Raw genomic sequence first — 12438 nt, 5'->3', positions numbered from 1 at the left:
CATCTGGCATGTACATGGATTGAATTCCTAAATCTTTTAATTGTATTTCATGACACCTTTTTTTTTAATTGTCACAGATTCCTACACACCAGGTGCAAGTGTATGAGTTACGAGGGATGTGGACTAAACAAAACCGAACAATTCTCCTTGGTCTTTATGACAGCTACACTAAAGCCCAGAGTTTAAAAAGAAACCTGTCTTCAGAGGCCCTCAAGGGGTTCAAGATGGAAGGAGGGGCCTCATCTGGGGTAAGTTCACTGAAATAAAAGATTTCTAATATACATTTTGATTTTATCAAGCTTGAGTTATTTTCCCTATTGCATTAGAAATTAATTTCACTTTCCCATGATTTATCATTACAGACTAAGTCTGAAACAATATATGTATTATCTGTTATTGTTACTTTGCTTATCTTTTCCTCAAAAAGCTGATAGTGTTCCTAGCCCAAAAGGGGATATCAGCTTCTTAAGGTATAGCTGCTTTGTGATTGCCTCATACATCATGTTTTGTAGCATACCTAAGGTCTCAGGGAAGTAGACATGCTCCTTGTCTTTTGATAGAAGTCTGTAACCTCCTCTGATGGGGAGTCTCAGAGAAGTTCACTCTCAGAGTCCTCCATATACAAGGCAGAAGGAATATCCTGACTGACAGCCTGTCCAGATAGGGCCATGTGGTCTCTGTACTAGTTGGTAAGCAGGGTCACTTTTTCACCTGTGGCAAAAGCCATTAGTGACTTGTTTGCTACAAGACTTACAACAACCCAAACCTGAAAAGGACCAAACCAACCCTTCCAGCAGTCATCCCATGTAATGAACAGGCTGTATTTGCGAAACCTTGGAATGGATGATAAATTATAGACTCCTTTGGTATCTCAAATCAAACAAACTCCTTTCAGACTTTCAATATGAATTAAGACATCAGAGAAGCACAATAGACCATCTTGTCAAACTTTAGGCATTTATTAGGAACACTGTCATAAAGAACATACAGCTGCTGTCTTTTTTGACTTGGAGAAAATTTATTCTGCCACATGAAAACATGACATATAAAATGACATAACTAATCCAGATCTAAGAGGCTGTCTACCTAACTTTATCGCCAGTGTTCAGAGTTAACATAGTGGACCCTTTTTGAAAGCTATCCTCAAGAAATGGATGTACCTGAGGGCACCATATTGTCAAACTAAACAACATAAAATTTAACAGCATAGTGAACTGCTGTAATGCAAGAAATGGCTGCTCATTGTATGCCAATGACTTTTGACCTGCAGTACTTCAGGGCGTATGCTTACATTGAACATCAACTACAGATTAGATAGGGTCAAGAAATGAACAGAAAAAAATGGGTTAAAATTTTTAAAATCTAAATCCATCTGTTAGTACGTATGCTGATTTCATTGAGTTCATGATGACCCAAAACTCTGTTTTGACAGTTGTTTTTTTTCCTATTGTGGAAGGCTTGTTTTCTACCACAAACTAACTTTCCTTCCACATATTAGATAGGATGGTCATTATGCCGGTCATTAGTAATTTCTAAATTTAACTCAGTTGTGTGTGGATCAGTTGGAAATCTTAACTCCAAATGCTTGAACCAATATGCAACCAGGAGCTTAGACTTTGTATAGATGCATTTAGAATTTCTAGACAGAATTTATAAGTGACTGGTCCAAAAAACATGGTCACTATATGATATTGCTGTCACTTTTTCAGAAGCAACAATGTTGAAGTTTTGCACTGAAGTTTTGAAGTTGCATATCATCTGCACCTGCATTGAACTGAAGCATTAAAATAATATTACAGGAGTTTGTGGTCCTTTATAGTAATGGTAGGCTCTACATAAGGCTTTTCTGGTGCAGACTGGTACATCATTTGTCTTCCTTATACTGATTATGAGACTGAAATTGTCATGAACTGAAGAGAAATGGTCTATACTCTGTTGCATGTCAGTCTCCAATTTGTTATTTATGGAACAATCGTTGGGAAAATGGAGATCAGGAACTGTCACTTCCTATAACTTCATTATCACCTCAATGAAGAGCTTGCCATCAGCCTGGTAACTTCATTATCACCTCATTGAAGAGCTTGCCATCAGCCCAGTATCTGATGTTGATTTGAGTGTCATAGTCACAGAATGCATCAATAAGCATGGCAGAGAAATCATACTGATGAAGAATGGGGCAAACGTACAGTCTTGCTTGATTCCATTGGTGACTGGGAATGGTTCAGATGACTCACCATCATGCACAACATGAGCAAGCATGCCAACATGGAATAGCCGAACCATTATCATGAACTTCTCAGGACAACCAAATTTTGCCATGATGTATCAGAGGCTTTTATCAAGTTGATAGATGTTCTATACAGGTTGGCGTTCTGTTCCTCACATTTCTTAAAAAGTTAACAGTCTGCAAACATCATGTCTTTGGTCCCTTGTTCTTTCATGAAGCTACCGGGACTCAAATAGAAGCTTTGTGATGCATAAGGTGATTCAGCAAATGGTTCACACAGATGCAGTGATCACAACTCAAAGTTTTTTTATTCAGAATATAAGAGGTACAGCAATTGCACCATTGTTCACTTTACTTGTCAGTATTGAAAAGCTTTCATTATAGAATAGAATCATTATAAGTGTACACTGTTAAACAGTTGGTGGAATGTTTAATATGATTATCCAATCCCCACACTACTGAAGCCAAAAATACTGATATTCTAGGATTTTCTGTATTGCCTGTATGGCATGCTTAATCAGAGAGCATGTTTCATCACTGTAAACTGTTAAGTTTGTGTCACAATGTTTTTAATGTCACATCTTTGACATCATTGTAAACCGTTAAGTTTGTGTTACAGTGTTTGAATGTCACATCTTTGACATCATTGTAAACCGTTATGTTTGTGTTACAATGTTTGAATGTCACATCTTTGACATCAGTCGCTATATTCAACTAAAAGTTTGGATAAGATTACTACAGGTCTAACTTGTTTGCACAGATATGCAAGTTCCAATCTTGCCTGTCTCACTCACTTAAAGATTATGGTCAGCAATGTTTTATGTGATTGTGTTTGGAAGTCATATAAAGGGGTTAAACTGACAAGCATGCAATTGCAGGCAAGACACCAAGTTCCACAGAATACTTTTTTCATTTCTACCAGAAATTTTATCTAAGCTCCTGCTGTATCTCTGTGGCAAAATAAAATTTCTTACAAATATGCATGTTTCAGAGACCCAGAGGGTCTACAATTGACCCCTCGACTGTGGAGTCCCAGACTGCAGACACCCCAAGTCCCCTGTCCAGACTGCAGACTAGCCATGCCTACTCCATGCTGATGAAACTGGTTGCAGAGTCAGACAGCAAGTCAGTTGCATTTACTGAGGAGGTATAACAATAATAACAACAACAGCCACAATAATAATAATATTAATAATAATAACATCCTTTTAGCAGCTTTTGGAGATGATTGGTTACCATTCCATAAACACATTTGTGAAAATGAATTGCCCTTAGATAGTTCTGTTATAAATATTCATCAAGTGTAAATGAAAATAAATATGTAGAGAAAGTATAATGTGAGACATCAAAAAGCATTTGTGACTTAAAGACTCGGTTGGGATGTAATTTAGAACAGCTTCCAAACTCCATAGCAGGTAGAATATAGGTATTGAAATAAATCAGTCTGGTGTTTGGTGCATTCTTCTAGGACATAATTTCATAGTTGACCATTTCATCTTTGTACAGCTTGTCTATAAATAAAACTTAATCTGATTTGCATATTTAAATTTAACAAAATACCACGAGAGAAAGTTGAAAGTACAGCAGTCTGCCTCTTATGATATTTGAGAGGAACAAAACATTTTTGTTCATGAAGAGGAGAGTTATTCTCATATGTTGACTCTCCTGAAAAGGGGGTCATATTAGAGAGTGACTGCTGTAAACAGGATTCATGACTGTAGCTTTAGTTATTAGTAAGAATTTATAGTCATCTTGTCTCCCCTTCCTTGATGAAAATTCAGAACAAAAATAGGTAAAATGTTACATGCTATAAGTTTTATATGCCCTGTACTGGCAGCATTCCTTCCATGAAAGGTTTGCATGTTCTGTTCCTTTGCAACATGCACAGTGGTACAAGATCTAGCCGTTAATTAGATTAGAAAGACATTATGTATCCCAAACAGTAAAATGATGATTATTCTTCTGTTACTGTTTCATGATATCATTTTCAATTTCAAAGATCTGTTTTGAGTTAGGTGTCAAATCTGATCTCAAACATGCTAATATTTCTTTATAATTCTGATAAAAAAATTATTATCTTGACATTAATATTGGTCTGTTTCACAACAATAAAAGTGAATTTACACCCATGTAAGTACAATAATTTGTACCTAAATTTGCATGGAAATTATTTTTTCTTTAACCCCATTTGCAGCCATCACAGAGTAACATGGATCAGTTACATGGAGTAGCAGCCTGCCAGACTGATGATGTTCTCCAGAAGAATTGGCTTAGTGAGTATTTATCATTATAGATGGACTTGATGTGCACTGAATGGGTTGTGTGACTAGATAATATGCGAACTCGATGTGTACTGAATGGGTTGTAACTGATGTACACTAAATAGATTGTTTAAATAGCTAATAAATGGACTTGATGTGCACACAATAGATTGTTTAATTAGCTAATTGACGGACTTGATGTGCATTAAATAGATTGTTTAATTAGCTAATAGATGGACTTGATGTGCACTAAATAGATTGCTTAACTAGCTAATAGACAAACTTGATTTGCACTGTAAAGATTGCATAATCAATTAGCTAAGATGTTTTCTGTTGCCTTCCAAAAGTTATGTGGACGAAATCTGTATGTAGTATTCCCCATTTAATGTCCATGTAAGCTAATGTGGAATTTTTGTGACTTACCTGTATGTTTAATTTTTTCATGGTTTATGCTTGACATGGTGATCCCATTTGTAATCATGTGTGATGAAAACAGAGAAGTATATTTTACCTAATAATACAGAGAATGATTCTGATTAATATCTATGTAAATGGGACAAAAACATAGTAAGAGAGTAATAAAACAAAGTTTCAAGCATAAAAAGCAGTGGTCTGTGTTTGTTACAAGGAAAGAAAGGATACAAGTACATGGCAAATGGAAGTTTGAACATCATATAAAATTTTGTATCCCACGATATTTATTGATGGGTATTTTGTAAATAGTTATATTTATATTAGTTATCATGCTATGCTAATCATGCTATACTAGTTATCATGTTATTTATTTTGCAGTTGAGCTTCATAACAGCCAGATCATTGTAAAGGGCTGTGAGACCCCGGGGTATGTGATTGTGGGGGCAGGGAAAAGTCAGGTTCTTTCATGTACACACAATCCTGTGTGGGTTCGGAATCAGATTCGAGGCAAAGGGACCTGGGTTGGATCCATAGAGTGTATGCAGGTAAGTGTAGTCAGATATCAGCATGAATTAACAGTCTTGTTAACCCAATTATCAAACTATGGCATTATATAATACTAGCATTAGAACTATTTCTTGTATATTTCAAACAATATGTATATGTTTGACACTCAGTTTTTAAAAGGAAGAATTTGTATTGGATTATAAAGAATTTATTGGTGTTTAACTCTGCTGGTTGAAGATCAAAGGAGTTTATGTGATGGCCATGCATTCGTCATCAGTTGACCATTAGCAATTGTTTAAGCACCTTAGAAGAAAGCCATGAAACTTGGCACACAATTTCATCCTAAGGTCTAGCTGGTCCTAGAATAAATTGGACCCCTCAAATGTCCAAGATGGCAAAACATGATGTCTTGTTATCACTACTCCATCTGAAAAGATGGTTGTATTGACATGGAGTTTTCTCTGAGACTTTTTATACACAGATTGTCCTAAATGATAATGATACCAATATGACCTCCAATAAAGCCACAATGATGACCATCTTCAAGTTCCTGTTATAGATACTCTTTCTAAACAGATGGCAGTATACTTGGTGGGGTTTTCACTGAAAGACTTCTTGCAATATCTAGTTGGTTTTAAATGAAAATGGTGTTCATTTTACTGCCAATGTGACCAACCATGGCAGCATTCTTGAAAACCATGGTATTGCGACTCCTTCTGAATTAAGCAAGGGTTTTCACTGGAGGACCTACTATGCTATCAAGTTGTTTTTAAATGAAGTGGATGCAAGTCTGAGCTCCAGCATGGCCACCATGGCAGCCATCTTGAAAACCTTGGTATTTCAACTACTCTTGATTTTTACTTAAACACTTCTTATTATATTAAGTTGATCCTATTTTCAAATGTTGCTGGTATGACCTCATAAAATTGTCAGAATAAAGGCAATCTTGAAAATCTTTTTATCCATACTACACATGAATAGATGGCTGAATTGACATGAAATTGTTACTGAAGCATTTCATATGATATGCAGTTTGTCCAAAATAAAATGGTATTGATATTACCTCACAAAATGTGTATCGCAGTAGACATTTCAGAATATTGTTAATGCTTTCCCTCTGTATAGACAGCCATATCAACGTGGAGTTTTCATTAAAACACTTCTTGGGGTGACTAGTTTGTTCCTGAATGAAAATTGTGTAGGTATGACCCTCTAATATTGTAGCTACAGTGGCCATCTTGAAAATTTCATCGACAAGCAAAATGTATGTTTAATTGATTTTCACTCAGGCAGTGATATTGATTAAAAAATTATACCTCGTGACACCCATTAGATGATCATGATGTATTTCTGGTCCCACAGTTCTCATTGAATAATCAAGGAGTAACCATGCATGGCCCACCCCTTGTCTGCCAAAGGACCCCTTGAGAGTCTCCTTATTCTCTTTAGACCCATTGGTCCCAAAGCTCAAGTCCCTGACTGCAAATAAACAATTCCACCCTCCAAATCAAAGTCACCTCCATATGGGCTACACAAAATTCCACAGAGCGATACAATTCCCTGTCAAAAACTGCTAATGACTGAGCTGCATGGTACAGTGAAACACAAGTACATTTTGTTCATACCTAGAGCATAAACATTTTACTCCACACAATTCTGTGACAATGTACATATACAAAAATGAAATTTCAGCAGATTGTATTTTCTTATACAAAAATGAAATTTCAGCAGATTGTATTTTCTTATACAAAAATGAAATTTCAGCAGATTGTATTTTCTTATACAAAAATGAAATTTCAGCAGATTGTATTTCCTTATTATTTATTAATTGATCGTCAGCACTCTGACATTAATTTCAAGGTCAAAGGTCATGATTGAGGTTTTCATATGTAATGACTTTGTAGGCATGATAATAAAAACAACTATGTATGGATTTTAATTAAATCCAGATTGTGGATATATCTGATGAATATCTGGAATGATACCAGCCTAACCAAACTTAGCTTATGGGTATATAATGATAGTATCTGAGATCAGTGCAGTGATCTTCAATCCATGATTCCACGTTCAAGTTCAAAGACCATAAACACAGATTTTTGTGACAATATTAACTCAAACATATAGCAAAAATATTTTTTTTCTAGATCTGGGGTGATAAAGTTTCTCAAAAATATATGAGGCAGTTAAGAAGAATTAAAGGATAGAAGCAACAAACTTCCTGTTAATTCCTGTAAGTTCTTTTTGGACAGCATGGTATGAGTCCATTTGATGGACTCTTGCTAAAGTATATCCACTAGAATATTGGAATTATTTTGAAATTATTTAATTGATGTCCATTGGTGTTGTGTGATATCTGGGACAATCTGTTAACATTGCTTACCATTCCATCAAGTGATGTTGACAGTCAGGAGAGATCACATCAGTCTGCTGATGAAGTCCTTAGCATAAGGACGAAAGCTTCAGGTTAGCTTTCTCTATTTTTGTGTGTATGTAATTGAAAAGTTAAATACATTGTCAAATATGGATATTGCTACACAGTTAAGCTTTCACGAAAGTATATGGTGTTGTGTGAGTTATTTCAAAGGTCCTGAAATGATTTTCACTAAAATTTCCTTGATGAAAGAAAACTAAATTTAAAGCCACTGACTGATTATGTTCTTAATATTTACTCCAACACATTAAGTGAATTTTCTAATAGTAATGGTGTCAAAGTACCAGTATTGTTGAACAGTTTATTGCTATGTATTTCAGTATTATGCTACGGTAGACCCTAACTGTGACTTCGATGATGATGACATCCCCTGGCTGTCCAGGGAGAATGTGGAGAGTCGCCCAGAGCCCAGTCTATCAGGGATTAAGGAGATGGTTGGCAGTGGTCATTCTGTGGGTGGGATGATCGAAACTTCAGTAGTCTCAGAAGGACAGGTACAGTTAACTAATGTGAGTTCCCCAAAATTGCTCTAGAAGATTTGGAAACTTAATACCCAAACATTTGCCTTTTTCAATAAATTAAGTTATGTCAGGTTCTAAACCCAGCACATTCATTAAATTAGTATTATTTCCTATAAATAAAGGCAAGTTGGGTTTCTTTTTACCATCATAGTATCAGCACTTAACATGTTTTATATCCTTTAAATTTCATTAAAAAATTACACCCTAACAAAAATAAAAGTAAAATTCATCTTTAATTTATTTCCACTGGCAAAATGCTACTCTTAAGGTTGGGAAAATATTTCGTGTGCTTGCCTACCAAGAGGTAGAGCAGAACTAGGTACATCCTGTCGCACATAGATTTACCTAAAAGGAAAGAGGACTACTTTGGTTGTTTCCTTTAAGAATTCACTCACTGTGTAGAAGACAGTTCTTATGGCATGGGACCTTAGTCATATATATTTATTAATTTTATGGCACTTTAAAAATAATTCTATTTTTTAATCCATACTGATTCATCATAAGAGAAAAAACTAAGAAAGGATATTTATCATTCATTTTTCATTTATATGTATTTATCCAGTTTACTATGATTCTGAGAAATTTACTTATAATTGTCAGAAAAACCAGCATATACCATTATCAACAATCGCCTGGCCTTATTGTATGGGTGCATCATCATCTAGTAATTTGTGAAAGGGATGTATGATTGTACAGCTTACCCTTGACTTAAGCAGTTGTTGCATTCCCAACAGTGGTCATGTAACTGAACATGTTTGGTTCACTGTCTTTATTTTTGACTAAAAAATGTCTAATTCAGTTAACTTTAATACCATTCATTTTAGCTATTTACAAATCCAAATTTTTTAATGTTAAACAAATACTATATTTAGTTTTTAGTCTTTACTATAAATTTAAAAATTTTGTTTAAACTTCACATGAAATTGCATTATTGCAAAATTCATATAAGTTGGTGGATACATGTCATGGTCATAATGGTCATATCTGCAAATATTGAAAGTTCATCAGAGAAAGATTTTAGAAAGTAAGGAAATATTAAATGAAAAGTTGTAAACTAACATTTATCCAAAATAATTTCCTTAAATCTTAATGTTTTTAAGTTTTCTTGTAAAAGAGTCAAGTAAACCTTTCATGAAGAAGGTTTTTAATAAATTATTTTCATAATTATTTTTTTTATGATTCTACCAGCAGTCCAGTCTCCAGCTTCAGAGAATTATCTCCAGATGCAAGTGTCAATTTTTCTATGCCGATTACAGTGAAATAGACACAGCCAATCTCACTGAGGTCCCACCTCCTGTAAGTAGACAGGTGCCAACACTGAACTTTTCCTTCACGCTTAACCAGAATACTGGGTTTAATTTTCTTGTGCCTCATATCCATAAATGTTCCTCGTTATCAGCTGGGAATATTTATTTGGTTATTCTAGACATATTATAAATTGATACAAGGTATGGTTCTTTACACTTTGTCTGTGTTCAGTTATGGTAAGAACAGTATATTTAATGAGTCACTGAGTTGATTTCCTGAGCCAAACATAAAGCACAATATGTGAATAGGCATAATTGGTTTTACTTTATACTACAGTATATATTCACTTATAAATCAAGTCAAACTGCAATCAAAAAAGATCCTGATCCTGCTAATCAGGGTCTTTGCTGTTTGTTCTACTGATTACTCCTAGCAAACTGCACAGACCTAGATCCACCAGCACATTATGTGATAGCAGATCTGGGTCTATGCAGTTTGCAATTCTATAAGCAAGTATATATGATAAATATCAGCTGTACACAACATTCCAAAATTCCGCAGTATTGGCACATGCTCAAAATGACCTCTGCCCTAAACAGTTTAGAGTTCTTCAAGGCAGAAAAAAAAGAAACATCAGTGCAGTCAATCCAGGCTGACCTGCATGGGTATCAAACTAACAACCCTTGGATTAAGAGTCTGATGCTCTACCAACTAATCTACTGGACTCCTCCTTTCCCATGACATACACATGCAAACAAATTGAAAACTTTATGGACCATACCATATTTACTTTATATATTGGAAAATGATAAAATATTTTTTACTTCCTGTCCCAGATCTCATGGTGAAACATTTTTCACCTAGGTCGTATGTTCCAAGACTTAAGAAATGAAATAAAATTGTATTGCATTTATGCTCCTCCCCCCCACTGCACATTGCAATAAAATAAACAAAATGCTTATTGGATAATAAAAAGAAAGAAACTAACCTTGTATTGTTATCATTTATACCTTTTTTCAACATGAGCATTAAAGAATAAAATATATCCACGAAATCCATATATGTAGCATAGGCTTCCATACTGTAACATGTATCGCTTATGTCTGATAACACATGACTCGTTGTTCATTGACAAAATATTGAGAAACAAAATGTGTTTGGTTGTGCTCAAAGGTTTGAATATGTTATCCAACTGAAAAGTCGATCCAACAGAATTGCAAATGAAAGGGAAACAATCAACCAATATCTTGAAGACAACTGTCACTGACACATGACATACTGTTAGGTGCAAAATAACCAAGATTTAATTATATTCTGGTCTACTGTATGACAGAATCTCATAAATAAAAATCATTATTTGAAAACACATTCACTTGAGTGCAAGTGACAATCTTTTTGCCACCATGGGTTACAAAATTATCATTAACCCTTTACCTCATGCAAGCGTCTTTCGACGCCTCTACTCCATTTGCATGGAAGCGCCTTTTGACACCTCTACAAGATTCGCATGGAAGCGCCTTTTGATGCCTGCTGTAAACATCAGCCATTTTGAGCTAGTTTTCGTAGCGCCACCTTCGGGGAAAACCCCCCATTAGATACTACATTCATTTCTGCGAATGACAATTACGTCAGATCACGTGGTCACTATTCATGCACTGGTCAATATCTGCTATTTAAAGTAACTGGGTCGTAATCTCCACTCTCCAAAATTGCAGTCGCGGATTGCATTCAGTACGTACAAAGTTTTCACAATTAGAATAACAACCACGAAAGATTCAATAAATTAGGTAAAGTCTCTGATATTGATGTAGGCAGCAACTAGTTTTTATAAATTATCAAATTCAGATGACTTAGTGATTTAGACGCACATGAAAACCTTGTAAATTTCGAGTATCGGAAATGGCAGCTACGGTTGGTAACGCGGCCTCACTGACATGATGGTGAACGAGTTCTCTCTCGATTTTGAAGCACATAAAAAATTCTTCCATGAAAAACTATTACACAGCTATAACAGTTGGACTTTACTCTTAAATTTTTCCACATATAATATATGTGTACCAAAAATGTAAAATGGTTAAAATTGCTGTTAAACGTAACATACACTGCATTGCTTAACAGTTCACAGGCAGGATTTCATTCAGTACTTACGAAGTTTTCTTGATTAGAATAACAACCACGAAAGATTCAGTAAATTAGGTAAAGGCTCTGATATTGATGTAGGCAGCAACTAGTTTTTATAAATTATCAAATTCAGATGACTTAGTGATGTAGACGCACATGAAAACCTTGTAAATTTTGAGTATCGGAAATGGCAGCTACGGTTGGTCATGCAGCCTCACTGACATGACGGTGAATGAGTTCTCTCTCGATTTTGAAGCACATAAAAAATTCTTCCATGAAAAATAATTACACAGCTATAACAATTGGACTTTACTCTTAAATTTTTCCACATATAATATATGTTTACCAAAAATATAAAATGGTTAAAATTGCTGTTAAATGTAACATACACTACATTGCTTAACAGTTCACAGGCAGGATTTCATTCAGTACTTACGAAGTTTTCATGATTAGAATCACAACCATAAAAGATTCAAAAACTTAGGTAAAGGCTCTGATATTTATGTAGGCAGCAATTAGTTTTTATTGATTATCAAATTCAGTTGACTTAGTGATGTAGACACAGACGAAAAACATGTAAATTTCGAGTATGGGAAATGGCAGCTACAGTTGGTCACGCGGCCTCACTGACATGACGGTGAATGAGTTCTCTCTTGATTTTAAAGCACATAAAATATTCTTCAGTGAAAAATAATTACACAGCTATAA

General features: G+C 34.9%; 1 protein-coding gene across 7 annotated transcripts in view; it reads left to right on the top strand.

Moving 5' to 3' along the window:
* Positions 1–12438, top strand: part of LOC149776973 (protein hobbit-like) — a 210728-nt gene that overhangs the window by 122921 nt on the left and 75369 nt on the right. For 3 of the 7 annotated variants that reach the window (XM_089941697.1, XM_089941693.1, XM_089941698.1), the window contains exons 37-42: positions 78–248; positions 3219–3374; positions 4422–4500; positions 5281–5447; positions 8161–8349; positions 9550–9657. In XM_089941697.1, the coding sequence (XP_089797823.1) occupies positions 78–248; positions 3219–3374; positions 4422–4500; positions 5281–5447; positions 8161–8349; positions 9550–9657 (870 nt within the window). The remainder of the gene's footprint in view (positions 1–77; positions 249–3218; positions 3375–4421; positions 4501–5280; positions 5448–8160; positions 8350–9549; positions 9658–12438) is intronic. The other 4 variants (XM_089941695.1, XM_089941699.1, XM_089941696.1 and 1 more) reach the window with 3 other exon arrangements.

The sequence above is a fragment of the Sinohyriopsis cumingii genome, chromosome 18, assembly GCF_028554795.1.
Source record: "Sinohyriopsis cumingii isolate HCF-2022 chromosome 18, ASM2855479v2, whole genome shotgun sequence".
In the NCBI taxonomy this organism is placed as follows: Eukaryota; Metazoa; Mollusca; class Bivalvia; order Unionida; family Unionidae; genus Sinohyriopsis; species Sinohyriopsis cumingii.
This window is presented reverse-complemented; position numbering and strand designations above follow the sequence as displayed.